At 42.0% G+C, this 20,450-nt stretch overlaps 1 protein-coding gene across 1 annotated transcript in view; it reads right to left on the reverse strand.

The window, feature by feature from the left end:
- Positions 1–5,046: 5,046 nt before the first annotated feature.
- LOC123774727 (mucin-2) overlaps positions 5,047–20,450 on the reverse strand; it is a 37,424-nt gene continuing 22,020 nt past the window's right edge. The window contains exons 5-9 of the mRNA XM_069310882.1: positions 15,365–15,556; positions 15,006–15,140; positions 14,317–14,457; positions 13,754–13,937; positions 5,047–5,529 (exon numbers count right to left, since the gene is read on the reverse strand). Coding sequence (XP_069166983.1) covers positions 5,276–5,529; positions 13,754–13,937; positions 14,317–14,457; positions 15,006–15,140; positions 15,365–15,556 — 906 coding nt within the window. The 3' untranslated portion in view covers positions 5,047–5,275. The remainder of the gene's footprint in view (positions 5,530–13,753; positions 13,938–14,316; positions 14,458–15,005; positions 15,141–15,364; positions 15,557–20,450) is intronic.

A 20,450-nucleotide genomic window follows, 5' to 3' on the forward strand; every position in this document is an offset into this window, starting at 1 on the left:
CATTTTCCCATTGAATGCTTGTAAGTTGCCTGTTTATTTTCTCCCAGTCTATCCTCTTATTATTAAAATTGAATTTATTGAATAACCCTTCTCGCTTGTTGTTTCTCTTGGGCCTATTACCGTTATTAATGTTAGTTTGCACTTCAATGAGCTTGTGGGCCGAGTACGTAGTGTCCGAGACAGTAATGTCTCTGATTAGCTCCTCATTGTTCGTGAATATCAGGCCCAGCGTGTTTTCGTTCCTAGTTGGTTCTGTAATCTGCTGACTGAGCGAGAATTTGTCACAGAATCTCAGTAGTTCTCTGACCTGTGGTGGTTATTTCCAGGTTGATTTCCTGCTATAATGTTATTGTTTACTATTCTCCATTTTAAACTGGGTAGATTGAAGTCTCCAAGGAAGATGATGTCTTGTAAATGAGTAGTGCTCAGAACACTACCTTGAGGAACACCTTCGTATTGCCAAAAAGAGGAAGAGAGAGTGGCACCAAGCCTCATTCTAATGGAACAACTAGAGAGGAAGCTTTGTAGGAAGAGAGTGAGATTACCATGAAGGCCAAAAGAACAGAGTTAAGACAGAATATTGTATCTCCAGGTGGTGTCATACACCTTTTCCAGGTCAAAAAGAACAGCAACAATGGAGGTCTTCGCAGCAAAGGCAGTATAAAGGCAAAGGCAGTTACACTTGCGAAAGCCAAATTGAGGAGAGGAAAGGTGGTAATAGTGTTCCAAACACCACATCAGACGGACATTGACCATACGTTCAAAGAGTTTACAGATGCAACTCGTGAGCGCAATGGGGGCGGAAGTCCTTAGAGAATGTCTCCAGAGATCCTGGTTTTTGAATAGGAAGAACAATTGCATCGAGCCAGACCTCAGGGACTGACGACGATTCACAGATAGGATTATACAGATTAAGTAAATACTGAAACGTGCATGGGGTTGAGCACAAAGCATCTCATAATGCATGTCATTGGAGCTCGCTGTTGTAGAACTGCAGAGGATCAGGACAGACTAGAAATGTGTGTGAAAATCTAAGGGACAAGATTCAAGAAGGGCTTACGAATTAGAAAAAATGGAGGAAAAGGAGAACCGGAGCTAACAGTCGAGCTATCTTACGAATTTTCTTCCAGATTAAGTGGCAGAGGAGTGTCAGACGTAATGCTAGAGACACAAGATTTCAAACTCTCACGTTTATCCGAACAGATGTGCAGTGCAGTGCGGATGTGCATTTAGTCATATGGATGTGCGAGTGTGGTGCGAATACATAGTCTGTATTCTACCAGGAAACACACTTGTGTGTGCCCCGGGAGGTAGAGCGAGGAACAGAGTGGAGGGCAGCGTTTAAGATGGTTGTGTAAAAAAGGAGGAGGGGCGGGTAGATCAGAGAGGTCGGAAAGAGTAACATGGAGGGTGAATAGATTCCATTCAACCTTAGCAAACTGCGACCTAGGAATGTCGCAAGAGACCAATAGATGGGAGGATGAAAAGAGAAAAAGGTGATAAGGATGGGGAAATGATCACCTTTATGGAGATCAACAAGAATCTGTCATGTGAAATCTAAGTAGAGAGAAGACGATCAGAGAGAAAGATCAAGACAGGAGAGAGTGCGAGAGTTCACATGAGTGGGTTCACCAGAATTCAGAAGAGACAGGGAAGAAGAGAGGACAAACAGTTCAAGAAGGCGGCCTCGGGTGTTTGTTAGAGCATATCACCCCAGAGGGTATGCCGACAGTTAAAATCGCCCAACAGGAGCACAGGCTCTAATAAGGAGTCCAACAGGTATTTAGGATCAGGAAGAGAAAATGGGGCATTTGGGGAGAGATAAATGGAACAAACTGTATACCATTTACTCACAAAGACACGGGCTGCAGAACACTGAATGTACGACTGAAACAGTAGGGGGAACGAAGGGAATATCAGTACAAATCAAGTGGGGCAGTAGAGTAATGGGCCTCAGTAGAAGCTGGAGGGGGAGAGAGAGAAAGGAATAACCACGAAAGTGACCAGACTAGCACCAAGCATCGGCTCCTGAAGACACGCAAAGTGGTGAAAACTGTGTTATCAGAAGTTGGAGTTCGTGGAAGTTGGAATAAAATCTATGAATATTCCATTGAAGAATAGATATTGCCAAGAATAGAGAGAACAGGGAACAGTGTAGAAACAAAGGCAAAGAAGAACACAGTATACTTAGAAGGATCAGGATCAGTGAAATCGAGGTTATGGGGCATAGGAAAACCTAGCAAGGACAATGTAGTAGGACGGACCAGAGGCGGACAGAGTGGGAGTTGGCATAGGAGACCAACCCATCCTCCGAATTGACAGTACGATTTAATACTAAGTGTAATAAGTACACTTTCTTACTGTAATAAGCAGTGCATAATTGCACTTACGGGGCTGTTACATTGACCCAACTCCCTCCCCCACTTTAATTCTTCTCGTTTTCTGTTAAGTCACTCATAATTTTAGGATGACGTTTTCAATTTCGACTTGCAATACACAAGTTTTAAATATCAGGAATTTCTTTTTCAGGTTTATTAAACAACATAGATTTTATGCAAAATTTTAATATATCCTGAGTTAATTTACAATTTATTGATATATTTTAGTTTTGTTTTATTAGTTTTATAAAACTGTAATATCAGTATGGCTATAAGTTAAGTACTAATTGTAATTAGGAAGCAATAAAATTATTATCTTCAAAAACTAAGACGGTTAGGTGAGGTTGTGGTTTTCTATTCAGTTTTTCAGGTAAACTCAAATATTCACAATATATTTGACAGTACGATTTAATACTAAGTGAAAATAAGTACAATTCCTAACTGCTATGAATAGTACATAATTGCACTTAATTGTCTTCTTACATTTACCACCCCATTTTTGGAGGACGGGCTGAGGAGACGGGCAGTCAAGGGAATCAGGGGGAGGGCGGACAGAAACAGGGAAGCGCACCTCATCAAGGGCAGCATCCGTGAGACTCCAGGACCAAGGGAGCCTCCATAGCTGGGACAAGAGACTCTTGTCACTGAAAAGGGATGGGGATACAGTGATAGAGTCCGGGTCCGAAGGTGAGTAAAAGAGCAATGCTTTCTTATCCGCCGGGGAGGAAGGAGAGGAGAGGAGCCAGGCTTACGTTCCTGACGTAAAGAGAAAGGTTTACCAGCAGCAATGTACTGGGGTGTCAGCCTCGACAGTCTCAACAGGAGAATGAGAATGGGAGCTGGCAGTATGAAGATGGCTAGGAGGAGGATGGACAACGGCCTGCACAGACAGGCGGTGTGGAAGGTCAAAGGACTGTGGAGAAGGACTGGAGCGAGAAGGAAAAGAGGGCATAGGAGACAGGGAAGAATGGGAAGGAGGGAAGGAAACACGAGACAGAGAACTAAGAGGAAGACCCTCTGTCTCAGAATGCAAAGGAGCAGGTGAGGTGGCTATGCAGGTATTTAGGTCCAAGGCCTGGAAACGGTTGAGCATGGCTTCCTCAAATTTGTAGTTCACACATGTGTGAGAGAAGGCAGGGTGGCTGTCACCGCAATTGATGCAGTGAGCTCGAGAAGAAAAGCACTCTGTCTTAGAATGACCCGAGTCTCTACACAACGGGCATAGAAATACGTTACTTGTGCATGTGAAGGAACCATACCCCAAATCTCTAGCTCCTATTGCAGAGGCGAGGAGAGGGGGATGTACTCCTGAATGGAGTGTCTGACACCAGTAAGAATTAAATAAGACGGAAGCGACCTACTATCAAAAGTGATCTTCACTACGCGAAGAGGCTGACGGCGACGACGACCACAAGGGGGTCGAGTGTACATATTAATCTAGAGGACAGAATGGCCTTGGGCCTCAAGGATATGTTTAATATACTCGTGGCAGTCTTTTAGTTTCCTATCACCAGTCGCATTATGGTGTGGGAGAATAACTGTGCTAATGCTGGCATTTAACTGGGCATTTTTTGGGGAATCAAACGGGTGTCTCCTCAATGCAGGACAACGAGGCTAAATGGGCTGCTGCTTCCTGAGAAGGGTCTGCAACGACACGTGTACCAGTATGGGTGGGGTTAAAAGTGAAAAAAGTATCCAGTGAATCAACAAGGTGTTTATGAATGATTAAATCATCAGGACGTGTACAATAAACATGACCGAGATCAAAATACTTAGCTCATGTAGCAGGACTAAACAAAGCTTGGTATAACTGGAAGGAATCGTGCGCATGCGATTGTGGAAGTGATGGCGCCGAGTAGATTTGAAGGGGGGGGGGGGGGAGGGAAAAAGGTACGTTGGGTACCACAATTTTATGGGCGAGAGAGAGTGTACCTCCCCAAACGCCCAGCATCAAGACAGAAGAAGACATCTGAAAGAATAATCAAGAATGGCAAAAAGTCGGTGGGAAATGACAATCGGAAATAGAAGAGTGGGGAGGAAAAATTGAACCTAAGGAAGTGGAAAAGGCATCCAGCACAATTTGTGAAGACAGCAGCAGGAGCATAAGGCTTCAAAAGGACAGAGGACTGACCCATGGAGCATCACACCCCGGCAGCCGCCCACCAAGCCCTTTCACGACGACAGCGGGCTGGAAAGGGAGAGGGAGGGATAGTAGAAAAGGGAGGGGGGTGAGAGGAGAGGCAGACTATCCTGGGCACCGCCGTGTACCCATACTGTTTTTATTATTAACATACCAGTCAGTATATATTTCCTTCCTAGACTTAAATTGTATTCATAATTCAGCATGGCTGAAGATATGATGGCCAAACTACACACCAGAAGATGAGAGACAACAATGTTTCGGTCCGTCCTTGACTGATCTTATGTGTTATGATTGTCTTACGGTATTTTGGTTATGATATGTGATCAAGTCGACCATTATCACAATCAACTTGATAATGGTCCAGGACAAACCGAAACGTCATCGTCTCTTCATCTTCAAGTGTGTGGTTTGATCATCATTTTATTCATAAGCCACCTTTATTGTGACTAATTGCACACACACTTGTGAAGATCAATCAAGCTAACATATGAAACTTATTAACTAGGGTGTAATTGAGAACCCTCATAAACAAATTATATTTAATTATTATAATAAGAAGGGTTTTTTTCCCCAGTCACTTGTAAGTCAGGGATTCTTCACTACATATACTGTTCAGTAATTGTGCTCCATGGAATAAACCAAATTGTTTAATATTCAATCTCTCTCTTGTATCTTAAATCAGCCGAGTTACAGCCCTCTGCATGGGCACCTTCTATAACATGATAATATGAATTCCATATCCAGATTGTTTTCTCTAGGGACAATCTTCCTGCTTCACACACGTAGCGCTCTCAAAGGCATACCCAGGAGGACACGTGCACCCAGGTACGCACGGTCCATGGCACAGACTTGAAGGCCGAGAAACTGGCGATGACATTCTAAATAATGAAAGAACGGAGAGAGGTGCGGGGACTTGCAGAGTAGAGTGGTTGAGAAGATGGTCACAGTGAGGTGGGCCACAGGGAGGTACACATTCGGACCACACCATTCCTGGTGGACACGTCACATCTGTGGAGTACACCAATAGGTGAAACATTAGCTAGAGTCGAAGCTTTTGTAATAATCTCCCATGACACGATATTCTTTAAGGGTTTTAAAACTAAATGACTCCAAAACCAAATGACTCGGGAGAAATGACTAAACAGATTAATCGAAACTGTGAACGCCAAGAAATCCAGACTCCACCTGCCAAAGGTTATTGGGAATACAAACCTGGTTATGTATATGGGAATGTCAAGACCCAAAAGCCTGGAAACCCACTTCGGCCAATCATCAGCCAGATACCCACACCCACATACAGACTGGCTAAGCAACTCAACTGCTTGCTGACTTCTTATGTACCTTGTGCTTTCAGCCTGAAGTCTCCAAAGGAATTTGTTGACTTGCTGCAGGGAGCACGGGCCACGGGGATAAGAGCCTCGTTGGATGTAGAGTCACTGTTTACCAACGTACCAGTGAATGAAACAATCGGGATGATAGTGGACAGAGTGTATCGTGATCCGGCTTGTACTCCTCTTGACATACCAGAAAATATACTAAGAAAGCTACTTCAAGCCTGCACCAAACAGGCACCCTTCTCGAGTCCAGATGGGCACATGTATAAGTAGATGGGGTCGCCATGGGTTCTCCCCTAGGTGTCCTGTTTGCGAACTAATACATTGGTACCATCGAGCAGAGGGTCTTAGTTGACATGGACATGAAACCCGCCATATACTGCAGGTATGTTGACATTTTTATGCAGGTACCTGATGTCAGACGTCTGCAGCAGCTGAAGGAGGCATTCAAGCAGAATTCTGTGTTAAGTTTCACTTACAAGATGGAGAATGATGGGAAGCTAGATGTAACAGTCATGTAAATGAATGGAGGCTTCCTCACTGCAGTCTACACTAAGGAAACAAATATAGGAATGTGCCTCGATGCCAATAGTGACTGCCCAGACAGGTACAAGAGGAGTGTTGTCAATGCTTACGTCGACCGGGCTCTCAGTCACAGCTCAGGATAGAAGCAAGTCGATGAAGAACTCTGTAAGGTAAGGCAGGTCTTAGTCAACAATGGCTTTTCTGACGGTTTTGTTGAAGACGTCATAAAAAGAAAGGTGAAATGCCATGCAACCTCTGAAGAGTCAACTAGCACAACACTTGTATCCCCTATTAGACTGTTTTACAAGAATTTCTTTTTGATGGCTCATAAAACAGAGGAAAGGGTCTTGAAAGATATCATTGATAGGAACGTTATTCCTACAAACAAAAATCAGAAAATATAATTGACAATTTACTACAAAAACAAAAAAACGGCCAATCTATTCATGAAAAACTCCCCAGACACCAAAAAGAACGCCTTGAAGGAAACTAACGTCGTCTATGCCTTCACATGCCCACTTGGGGACTGTAAGCCCCATAGAACTAAGTATATAGGGAAGACAACAACGTCTCTAGGCGATTAACAATGCCCAAACAACAGGTCTCCATCAAGGAACATATAATCTTTTCTCACAACCAGACCATCACCAGAAAAATCTTAAGTAATACAGAAATCGATAAATACAGCAATAGCAGGACACTCGACATCAGCGAGGCACTACACATCAAAAAGTCAACACCAGCAATCAACAGCCAATTAATGCACAACTATATTCTAACCACTTCAAGACCACGAACCAACATAGAAGCAGCAAGAGGAAGTATTCTGCAGTTACTTCCGTTCTTATGTTCTCATATCCATGTTATAACCATTGTTTCGTGTTCTGTCTTGTGTATATATATATATATAGATATATATATAGATATATATATAGATATATATATATATTGATATATATATACATATGTCGTACCTAGTAGCCAGAACGCACTTCTCAGCCTACAATGCAAGGCCCGATTTGCCTAATAAGCCAAGTTTTCCTGAATTATTATATTTTCTCTAATTTTTTTATTATGAAGTGATAAAGCTACCCATTTGATTATGTATGAGGTCAATTTTCTTTTATTGGAGTTAAAATTAACGTAGATATATGACCGAACCTAACCAACCCTACCTAACTTAACCTAACCTATCTTTATAGGTTAGGTTTGGTTAGGTAACCGAAAAAGTTAGGTTAGGTAGGTTAGGTAGTCGAAAAACAATTATATCATGAAAACTTGGCTTATTAGGCAAATCTCGCCTTGCATAGTAGGCTAAGAAGTGCATTCTGGCTACTAGGTACGACATATATATAGATATATATATATATATATATATATATATATATATATATATATATATATATATATATATATATATATATATTGGTGTATACTGGCAGCAGGTTTTCTTTCAAACATGTTTCATTGAATATGACCGCATATTCTGTATTTATTATTTTCTGGTTTAGGGCTTCTATCCCTCTAACTATTTTCTTAGCATCAGGGCTTAATTGGAATAGGAGTTCTCCAAAACTCATTTTCGTACTTTTAAGGTGAAGAAAAGAAGTGATTTACTATAGAGTGTATTACACTTATTTGTATAATTTGCACGACGTTTCGAACCTCCATGGTTCATTCTCAAGTGAACAGATCTTACAATACTAGTTGATTTTATACCCGCATTAGGTCAGGTGATAATACAATAAAGGTGAAAAACATGGGGGGATACATAAGGGATAAACATAGGGGCTGCAGAAGGCGTATTGGCCCATACGAGGCATCTCCTATCTAAACACAAAGATTAATCCAGTGTAATTGGCCTGTTATGTTGGACATTGTCTTCTGTGTTGGCATCGATATGTTCTTGTCTTGTCCTTACTCTCATGGTGGGTAGAGTAAATAGTTCCGTGATTTGGGTGTTCATGGTAGGTCGCTCTATTCTTATGTGAATTGCCTCAAGAATTTGTAATCTTCTTGAATCTTGGGTTTTGTCTATTATGCAAGTATTCTTGTTCAACATTTCTCTTGTTAGAGTAATGTCATGGGCTTGTCTCATGTGATTCCTAGGGGCACCAGATTGAAGATGGCATGTCAAACGCCTCGTCAGCTTGGTCGACGTCATACCTATGTACTTACATTGAAGGTTACATCCTTCGTGGGGGCAAGTGTACATGTATACAACGCTTGACTGCTGTAGAGGGTTCTCCGTCGGCTTCGGGCTGTTTTTGATAAGGAGTTCGGAAGTTTTCTTGGTTTTGTAGAATATTATCAGGTTTATGTTTTGGTTAGGAGTAGTGCTTTTTACTCCTTTACGGATTATTTCTTTCATTATTCTTTCCTCTTTTATATGTTCACTGTGCATGGTTGATTTGTAATATAATTTTATTGGGGGTGTTGTGGTTTCTGTTCTAGGTTCTGAATTATACCAACGGTCCAAGTGTCTTCTTATAGCAGCGTTTATTTCCGCGTTGCTATATCCGTTGTTCACCAATACCTGAGTTACTCTTTCAAACTCTCTACTCACGTTGCTCCATTCAGAGCAGTGGGTAAGCGCTCGACGAATATAAGCATTGAGAACACTGGCTTTGTATCTTTGGGGGCACTCACTTCTACCGTTCAGGCATAATCCTATGTTGGTGGGCTTGGTATATACGTTGGTGCTTAAAGAGGTTCCTGTTTTTGTTATTAGTACATCCAAGAATGGCAGACTGTTATTTTCACTATTTTCATGTGTAAATCGGAGTACTGACTCTCTCTCTAGGTGTCTTTTTAGGTCAATTAGTTCATCTGAGTCTTTTACTATTACGAATATGTCATCTACATAACGGCAGTATACAGTTGGTTTTTGTCTGCTACTGAAGACCCTATCTTCGATGGTTCCCATATAAAAATTAGCAAATAAAACTCCTAAGGGGGAGCCCATTGCTACTCCGTCTATTTGTAAATACATGTCTCCTTGTGGACTGATGAAAGGGGCTTCCTTTGTACATGCTTCGAGAAGACTTTTCAAGTGTGGCTCAGGTATGTCTAATTTGGGGGTGCTCTCGTCTCTGTATGCTCTGTCCAGTATCATTCCTATGGTTGTGTCGACTGGGACGTTGGTAAAAAGGGATTCAACGTCCAGGGAAGCGATGATTCCATCTTGCTGGGTAGATTTGATCAATTCTAGGAAATCTGCTGATGATTGTAGACTAAACTTACTTGGAGTGTATGGAGTTAGGAGTTCATTGAGTTTCTTTGCCAGGTGATAAGTTGGGGTTGGTATTTGGCTGATTATAGGGCGTAGTGGGTTACCTGGTTTATGCGTCTTAACATTGCCGTAGGCATATCCTAAGCCATAGTCGCTTTGAAGTTTATTGAAATGCACACTACCTTTCTTTGCGTTGATTGCTGTAATTGTTTTGTTTACTTTCCGCTTAAGGTCTTCTACGGGGTTCCTCGTGATTCGTTGAAATTTGGAGTCGTCACTTAGGATGTCGCTAATTTTGTTCATGTATTCATGGGTAGGAATCAATACATATGCTGCTGTTTTGTCGGCTTTTCTTATTGTTACGTCTTTCAGATTTTTTAGTTGTTTCGCTGCTTCTTTGAGTCGTGGGGTTAAGATTGTAGATGAATATGTTCCTCGTTTTTTCCCTGCTTCTGCAAGTAGTTCAGCTTGAAGTGTGTCAGTGGTGATGACTTTTTTGTTGTCTTCTAGCTTATGGATATCGTCCAGAAGCATTTCGATTTCCAGGCGTTTTTGATGCATCTTTGGTTTGGATAAGAATTGACAATTTAGACCAAGATTTAAGAGGTCTCGTTGGTCCTGGGTAAGATCATAAGAAGTCAGGTTAAAGTAGCCATCTTTAGGACGAGGGATTTTTAGCTGTCCACCGTTTAGGGATGTTAACTTACGGAGTGTCTTTGTTTCTACAAGAGTTTTATGTTGTTGTTTCAGGTTAAATAGTTCACTGTTGATGGTTTGCTTGAGTTGGATAGGGATGTCGTACTGGGTCCATTTGTTTAACAGATGCTCCGCCTGCTCTATAAAGGTTTGGAGGGCTTCCTTCTTCTTGTTTAGTTGATGCCGAATGAGCTCTTGCCTATACCTATAGGTAAACTCTGTATTGCGGACTGCTGGGTCATGTGGGTTTATATTGGTGTATACTGGCAGCAGGTTTTCTTTCAAACATGTTTCATTGAATATGACCGCATATTCTGTATTTATTATTTTCTGGTTTAGGGCTTCTATCCCTCTAACTATTTTCTTAGCATCAGGGCTTAATTGAAATAGGAGTTCTCCAAAACTCATTTTCGTACTTTTAAGGTGAAGAAAAGAAGTGATTTACTATAGAGTGTATTACACTTATTTGTATAATTTGCACGACGTTTCGAACCTCCATGGTTCATTCTCAAGTGAACAGATCTTACAATACTAGTTGATTTTATACCCGCATTAGGTCAGGTGATAATACAATGAAGGTGAAAACATGGGGGGATACATAAGGGATAAACATAGGGGCTATGTTTAACACGATAAACACGAAGATGACTCGCCGTGACACCCAAACAGGAAGTAAATGTTCATACTCTTTCGTTTGTTGCCAGCCTCACAGTCATCCTACAGCGCTTATTTTGATATCACTGAACTCGCAATAAAATTCCCCACCCAGACATATGCCTATCAATGTCTAATTATGTTCCGCACGAGTGTGGGAACTGGGCGAAGCGTTAGCCGTGATTTCAGCAGCGACGGCACTGTTGTGATGCAGCGCTTTGAAAGTTTATACTTATTTCATTGTCCTGACATTATTTCTCGAGCCACGTATTTCATTTTTATAGCAATGTGTTCGCAATAGAAAGTTCTATAAGAACATGGGTAGAATTGGCCAACAGAGCGTCAAATAAATTTGCGGCGAATAAAATCTTACGCGTGTTTGTACCCGTGAGCGTAAAAAGTTTTTACTTTGCTCATGTTTTTTTTCAAGTTTATACTTGTTTCACACCGTTTTTTTTGTTTGTATAGTGTTCGGAATAAAATTATCTACACAGACATATGCATATAAATGTAGAATCATGATCGCGGCCAACACACGAGTGTGTGGATTGGGCGATTACCCTCGTTGTGTCACCAACTCAAGTCTCCTCTCTAAGTTACAAGTGCCTATTAGAGAAAACGAATATTTAATGGCAAACATATTCATACAAACCCCAAGTCGATCGAGTAGTAAATACCCACACACGGTCCATAAATTTACGTCGTGATCCGACAAGCGCTTATCTAAACCGCCCGTAATTCCAAGTGGAAATGGCAGAAAAGTGTTAAGTCAGTTGAGTTTTGGTGGGTACTCCAGCCATATTGGTGTCTCTTTAAATGAGCGTGCGGACGCTGCTGCTAGGGAAGCTGTCCGCTCTTGTCCCATCTCCTGTAAAGATATTCCTAATTCAGACTTTTACCCAGTTATTCATTCCTCCATCCTTAACCGTTGGCAGGATTGTTGGGCTTCTGTTACTGGTAACAGCCTCCAAGACAAGTGTGTTTCTTGCTTTCCGACCGTCCCTTGCGGTCACTTGTACCTCGATAGAATTCTTGGTGAATCGGATATTTTTTATATGGTTGGTCTGATGCGTTTCTGTTCTCGTATTGGTATCCTTAGTGATATTTATCACCCTCTGATTATTCCACACATTTGATGATGCTACATAGCCTTCTCGGTTTCGTGCCTTCTTTTGATAATTACTTATTTACAGCGTTGTGGTTCGAACAAAATTCGTCAGTGAAGCACTTGTTCCAGAAGTGTTCGAATGAAGTTGAGAGTCGTGTGTAAACCGTTTTTCATTCATAAACAGGGGGTTTGGCGGGTGCATGGAATCACTTTTTGGGTCTTTGTTTGGAGGATGAGAAGTGTGTGTCTTCCACCCCCCCCCCCCACACACAGGAAGCAGCCCGTAGCAGCTGTCTAACGTCCAGGTACCTATTTACTGCTATTATTGTCTTCCTCAGTAGAACACAGAGAGCAGAGACGTCAGAGTAGCGGGATATTACCAGTGTTATCCCACAAAGATCAGTACTGGTACTAATCCTATACTTAATCTATGTGAACAACCTACCAGAGCGAATAGATTCCTTCTCAATGTTTCCTGATGTTGCAAAAATTATGACGAGAATATATACGATGGAAGACTGAAAGAGACTACGAGATGACCAGGACAAAAGTGAAGTCCCGTAAGTGATTACAAGAGTTAAACTCAAGCCAGTGCAAAGTAATAAAGATGGATATGGGTACAGGAGGCTGGACACACAGAATCATATTGCTTAAGAAATCCTCCTGAAATCTGAAAGGTGAAAAATACTGGAGGTTGATATTATGCCTAACCTGTCACTAGAAGCCCACATCGAGAAACTCGCACGAACTTTATACGGAACGTTTGCTAATATAAGAATTGCCTATAAGAATTTGAAGAGATTCTGAAGAAATTCTTGAATATGTGGCACCATCATGGAGTCTGGTTAAACACAAAACAATGCTGGACAAATTTCAGAGATGTGCCACCAGAATAATCTCAGAGCTGAGAGGCATGAGTTACGAGGAAAGACTGCAAGCGTTTAACCCTATTTCACTGAGAGAACAAAGGAGACAAGAGTACCACATACAGCCAAGGACAGACTAGCATGGGTGGTACACGAATAAAGGAAAATACATGGAAACTAAGGCACTGACACACACACACACACTATTAACAAATGGAATTCATTAAAAAGTGATGTGGTGGAGGCAAATTCCATTAACAGCTTAAAGTAACATGACAGAGTTGATTAGGAGTCGAAATCCGAGAGCCGAAATGCGTTCCCCGCAGATACAACTAGGTGAGTACATGTGTGCGCGCGCGCACACGCATCCGACAACTCCGCACCCCCCACACACCCCAACAAACAACCCCACACACCCCAACACCCATGAAGCCCACACACCAAACCCACCGCGCGTATATTCATCTGGCCCCTCCCATCGCTGCCATGAATCACTGTGCCATCTACATAACTTGCCAGCCTCCAGGTCCTGTAAACACACACACACACACACACACACACACACACACACACACACACACACACACACACACACACACACACACACACACTGCAGGAATTATGTGGAGTTGTAACGCTAACTACATGTATTCAGTGCTTATCACAACACAAGACTTGCGGTATTTAGACCTCGCTGATTCGGAACAGGACAGGACTCATTTCAGCACAATATAGGACTGTTCACAGTACAACACTACTCTGAGGATTCACTGTATATAGGATTGAGCACAATATAATAATCAGACACAGAACTCGCCACAGAGGAGAGGGGTCCGCCAGTCCAGGACGAGGCCAGCTCTGGTACAGAGGGTGGAGTAGAGGTTGAGCGTGGCGCAGAGACAGGCAGCTATGTCTCCAGGGCACTGGCACACCTCCCTCCTGCAGGCACTCATGTATGGGTCAGGTGGCACCAGGCGATGGCACTCACGGAAGCCAGGACCCTGCCACCAGGAAGGTCAGAGATGTATGACACCACAGAGCGGAATAATAACATGTTTAACATAATAGTTCCCCGAAATGGACCGTATTTAATAATGTGTTCAACTTTTTCTTCTAGCAAAACAAATTTCCATAATGGAGTTGCTTTGATGTAAGTATTAAAGTAAACAATACAGTACACATTTGTTTTCGTTCTTAGCTTGTACTATTAATCACAATTGCTTTGCAAACTTAAGAGGAGAGAAGTGACTCGTGTATGCAGACATAAGGCAATGTTTATTTATATCATTCTCCAGGTTGGAATATCGTCAAGCATTGATGTATATATATAGTTCCATTACATTGAAGTAAGATAAAGGAGTAGTAGTTTACTCCACATACCTTCAAGACGGAGCAGAGATGGTGAGCGAGGTCACTGTCTTTGCCTGAGAGAGATGGACCAGACGAAGAGCAGTGTTGGGAGGAAGGCGGAGCCCCACAGTCTTCACCAGTTCTCCACCCGGCCAAGAACTCCTCCACACTCTGGAGGAACACAAGGTCATTTCTCCCGTCCTCACTCGCATTTTAAGTCAAAAGTAAAATAACTGAGTTTGGTACTTTTCTTGTTACTTAAGCTTGTCTAAAACATGCATCATTACGTTTCCAAGTTTACTTTTTCACAAATTCACACTAATAATGCCACTCGCCCTCCCCCAACCACCTGCACCCACTGCCAGTCTCCACCTTCCACCACTATAGTAACCACTCACCCAACGTATTCAAATACTTTTTTTATTTATATATATACACAAGAGTTCTTACATTCTTGTACAGCCACTAGCACGCATAGCGTTTCAGGCAAGTCCATAATCCTAATTTTCACTTTAATGAGCTTTGTTTTATCAAGAAAACAAGCCTGAATATGTAATGCCATTATTCCCTCCCTTAAGCTTCTTGTGGCCACCCATTCAGTTACTAACTAGATGGATCGGTTCTCAGCCTGACTAACCGAATATGTACTTCTTTTAATATTAAATAATGTTGGTTGGCTACGAGACACCAAGAACGTTCAAGAAGGTAATGACTCTTACATATGAGAGTTGAGCCGATGGCAGCATGAGGTCATCCTGGGGCAAGTTGTTGAAGTTGCCGCAGAGGCCGCAGGTGACGCCTGCATGCTCGCCCCCCACCACCACCTCCACCTGGCCTCCCACTCCCCACACCACCTGTTGGTTCACCAACACACATCAGAGTAATCATGTGCAACATATGCATGACATATCTGAGAAATACGAGTCAAATTGAGAGATCTTTGAATACTTTATATTTCAGACTTTACCATACATAAAAATGTCCTTCCTTTAAAAAAAATAGATTTTTGTTTAAATATTTTGTTAAATGATTATGGATAACTGTAATCCCCAAAAGTTGAAGTTTCCAGTGGTTGTACCTGTAAGCCAACATTGGTGTTGACAACAACATAGTCACCATGAGAGTAGAGTGTCAGTGTGGGTGACAGGTAAGGAAGGCGGACTTGTATACCATCCACCACCACAGATCCCCTCCCACTCAGCTCAAGCTGCTGGCCACCAACCACCACAGTTACCACAGTCACCATTCCTGCTCTCGCCATTTCTTCGAACTGAAAGAACAGAGATCATTGCTTGTTAGTGTATATCATACAAGATGTTTGAAAAAGTATTCCACCCATAATTTTTTCAAGGATTGTTTTCAGTTCCAGCCAAACACTTTCTTACCAATTCAAAGTAAATTTAAAATATGGAAAATTCTACTACAATGTGATTTATAAATCCTGCATCATATCAACATATTAATGTGTGAGGTACATCACATAGACCTCGTGGATAATGGACCATGTGTGTCCTTACCAGGGCTATAAATAGCTAAACCACATGGGTTCTTCACAACAGCGCCAGCTACAGGCAGGCGCTCACAATAGATCGCTGAAACAGTAACGCCCTATTTCAGTAGTAGCCTGTGCTTTAAATTAGTTTTGGTTTAAGTGCCACTCGTCAAGTAGCGTTCCATAGTATTTTCAAGGGACGAGGCTACTCATGTGTAGCAATTATATTAAGAAGTAATATACTTGCTCCATACTCTCATTAGGTTCATGACAGATAATGAGGTGTGTGTTAATAACATACAGAACCTATCTTTAAGTGTTCCACATTTCAAGAAGTTCTACACTAATTGCAATTCCCAAGTGTACAACTAATTACAATTAATGTCTTCCTAACCTGCTAGATGTTAGTCAGTGTGGCTAAGGTGAGGAGAAGCTAGCAAATGTAGGATCTGCTGCATCGTAGCAGAAGTCCATTACATCGTAGCATGGTCCACTACATCTTCTCTTAAAACAAAGTCAAGTAAGTGCCCTTGCTGAGACACCAGGTTATCTTGGAGGTTATCTTGAGATGATTTCGGGGCTTTAGTGTCCCCGTGGCCCGGTCCTCGACCAGGCCTCCACCCCCCCAGGAAGCAGCCCGTGACAGTTGACTAACACCCAGATACCTATTTTACTTCTATGTAACAGGGGCATAGGATGAAAGAAACTCTGCCCATTGTTTCTCGCCGGCGCCCGGGATCGAACCCAGGATCACAAGCCCAGCGTGCTGTCCGCTCGGCCGACCGGCTCCCCAACTGTAATTTACAAAAAAGTCTCTATATTTCTAGCTCCAGCCATTGCATTGCTCTACAACAAATCACTAACTCTAAACCTTTCGGATATTCTAAAAAAAAAAAAAAAAAAAAAAAAAAAGTGACCACCGTCCATAAATGTGGTGATCTCACTGATGTCAACAATTTCAGACCTATATCAATTCTGCCAACCTTGTCTAAAATATTTGGAAAGCTAATCTATAAGCAACTTTATTATCTAACTAAACGCCATATACGTAGCTCTTGCCAATATGGCTTCAGACCCAAAAAAAAAGCAACAATGATGCACCGATTAGTATGACTAACTTGATACTTAAAGCTCTTGATACAAATTAGCTCCCTATTTGGTTATTTGTTGATCTACATAAGGCTTTTGACACTTGACCAACACAACCTTCTTCCTAAATTGCATCATTATGGAGTCAGAGGTCACTCCCTCCAATACCTTCAGTCTTACCTTAGTGACAGGCTTCAGTATGTTTCTGTGAATGATTCAAATTCTCCCACCCTACCCATCAACATTGGTGTTCCACAGGGTGGAACACCAATGATGGTGTTGAACTTGGCCTTCTTCTCTCTCTCATCTACATTAATGACCTTCCAAATGCTTCTAAATATCAAGGCAATTTTATTTGCTAATGACACAACCTTCATTTTCTCCAGTCCTATCCCTCTTATTCTGAATGACACAGTGAATGCTAAACTTAATAAAGTCCATCTTTGGCTAACTGCTAACAAACTCTCACTTAACATTGACAAAACCTTCTATATTTTGTTTGGTAATAAATCCTCAGATCAAATTAATCTAAGAATTAACACTATCCAAATTAGTAACAAAGTAGATGGTAAATTCCTTAGTGTTCTCATTGACGTAAAGCTGAAAAAAGCTTCTAAAACAGTTGGCATTCGTTCTAAATACAGATATTATGTACCTCGCCCTGCCCTGGTAACGCTCTATTACTCTCTCATCTATCCTTATCTCATTTATGGCATATGTGCTTGGGGTTCTACTCCCCAAAATCATTTACGTTCTCCAATTACTCAACACAAATCTGCTATTAGAACAATTACAAACTCTGGCTCCAGACAGCACTCGGCTCCCTTACTTAAATCTTTGTGATATATTAGATATTAAGTCACTGCACATCCTTTCATGTGTACTCTATATATATCAAACTCTGAACACTAATGCCAATCCTGGCCTTAAACGCTTCCTAAAAGATTGTAACAGAACTCATTTGCACCACATTAGAAACAAATACCTGATTCTGTGTGTAATGAAATACCCGATTTACCTGAGGGCCACTAACTTTTTTTTGGGGGGGAGTAAAGAGGAAGGAGAGGCATAGGTGAAGGGAAGTATAGAAGTGGGAAATACAGTGAGAGGTATGAAAGCAGGCGGGCTGTCCGCCTTGCTGACACCATGTGTGGGTGTTGGCAGCTAAGCTAAGCTGGCTCCCTCTTGTCAGGGAGCTGTGAGTGTGTGAGAGGTTCTTCACATGTGTTTCACCATATATGGATGTCCATAGATGAATACTGTGTGGCATTCATATATACACACTCCGATGCTTCCACACATGTTATTCTGTTTAATGCTCTTTATTTTATTATTATTATTTATCGAGTTGTCATACATATTATTTATCGAGTTGTTCATACATACACATATATGAACTGTTCATATATATACATATATAACTCATCTTGGGATTATATACTGTGGGGCGGGGTTTTCGTCCAGAGAATTGAGGCTCTTGGGCCACCAGCTGTGGGAGCGGGGCGTCTCATCTTGGAGTAATCTTTCAAACATTGGGTCCTCTAACATTTCGATGGTGTTCCACACCCTGATGGCTTGGTGCTGCAGTCTGATGTTTAGTGGCCGTATGTTCAGGAGTTCGTGGAGCTCCTGGATTGTCTGATCATATGGTGGACGGTGTTTTGCTGCTCTCCTTAGCGCCTTATTTTGTACTGCTTGCAGTTTCTGCATGTTAGTTTTTTTTTTTTTTTTAGATATATACAAGAGTTGTTACATTCTTGTACAGCCACTAGTACGCGTAGCGTTTCGGGCAAGTCCTTAATCCTATGGTCCCTGGAATACGATCCCCTGCCGCGAAGAATCGTTTTTTCATCCAAGTACACATTTTACTGTTGCGTTAAACAGAGGCTACAGTTAAGGAATTGCGCCCAGTAAATCCTCCCCGGCCAGGATACGAACCCATGACATAGCGCTCGTGGAACGCCAGGCGAGTATCTTACCACTACACCACGGAGACTGCAAAGTTTTCTTTATGGTGTGTAGTGGTACTGGGGGATATTCTAGATGCGGCCGAACTAGAGCCTTATATAGGTGGATCTGAATGTTAGTACTGAGGCTTCGGAATCTCTCAGTTTTCCTAATGCTGCTTTGGCTTTGTTTAGTCGGTCCCTTACATGAATTTGTATCCCTGTTCTATTTATCATAAGTCCCAGTATTCTGCCTACCTCCGCATATTGGATCGGCTGGTTATCAAGGATGATGGGGTCCGGGTTTCTTTTCGCAATGTGTATTATTTGGAACTTTTGTTTGTTGATGCTAATTTTCCATTGCTTCTCAAAGTTGTTTATGAGTTCAATGGCTGCCTTGGTCTTGTCGGCTAGTAGCGGCTTTGATGGGCCCGTTTGGCATATTATTTGGGTAACATCATCAGCGTATGTGATGTATTCTCCATGCACGGGCTATGGTGAGCCCGTAGTGGACTTACCTGGCACAGGAGCGGGGCAAGTAGCACGGGCTATGGTGAGCCCGTAGTGGATTAACCTGGCACAGGAGTGGGGCAAGTAATGATAAGATCCCTAGATTCGAAAGTTCTCGGAATCCATCCTATCATTTTTCTGGCTGCCATAATGTTTGCTTGGTTATGCTCCCTAAACGTTAGGTTGTTGGACGTCATTATTCCCTCTAGTGGCCTCGACGAGGACAGGAAACCTGCGGCTGGTCGAAGGTCTTCCCCCCCCCCCCCCTTTGCCTTTTCCAGGTATATTTTAAAACGTTACACAGTTTTGGCAGTTACAACTTCGGCGGGTAGGCGGTTCCATGTGTTAATAACCCTGTGGGTGAAAAAGCATCTCCTGTTTTCAGTCCTACAGTGGCTTATTGAGCTTGAAACCGTTGCTCCTTGTTTGTGTTACATCTGACCTTTTGAAGAAAATGTCTGGATCAACATCTTCTAACTTGTTCAGTATTTTAAAAGTTTCAATGAAAACCGCCCTGTCATTCCTGGTGTGCCGTGTTGATTGTCCTGTGACGTTCAAGTGTACCTGATACAGGAGAGGACTTAGCTCTGGAATGACTTTTGTTGCCCGGTGTTGCACCTTCTGTAGAGTAGGTATGTCCTTATGGAAATGAGGTCCCCATGCCTGGAAACAGTAATCCAAATGATTTATACAGAGCACCAGAGATTTATACAGTTAAACCATTACCTTGTTTTCCTTACAGTACGCTTGATTATCCCAAGAGTTTAGTTAACTTTTCTGATTGCTGCACCTGTTGTGCAACTTTTAACGAGAGGTGGATTTTAACTTGAAGGTCTTTTTCTTCATCAATCTGCTACAATGTAATGCTATTAATTTGGTAGTCGTGGAGTGGGTTGTTATGCCCCACATGCAGGGTCTTGCATTTGTCAAAATTAAAAAGCATTTGCCAGTCTTCTGACCATTCGTGGAATTCATGTAGGTTTTTTTTGTAAGGCTTCAATATCATTATCATTTCCAACTTTACTATAAATCTTTGTGTCGTTTGCAGATTTGATGATGTGGTTTGTAATATTCTCATCTATGTCATTGATGTATATGACAAAAAGGGTAGGTCTCAAAATGGACCC

The sequence above is a fragment of the Procambarus clarkii genome, chromosome 68 (genome assembly GCF_040958095.1).
Source record: "Procambarus clarkii isolate CNS0578487 chromosome 68, FALCON_Pclarkii_2.0, whole genome shotgun sequence".
NCBI classification, from domain to species: domain Eukaryota; kingdom Metazoa; phylum Arthropoda; class Malacostraca; order Decapoda; family Cambaridae; genus Procambarus; species Procambarus clarkii.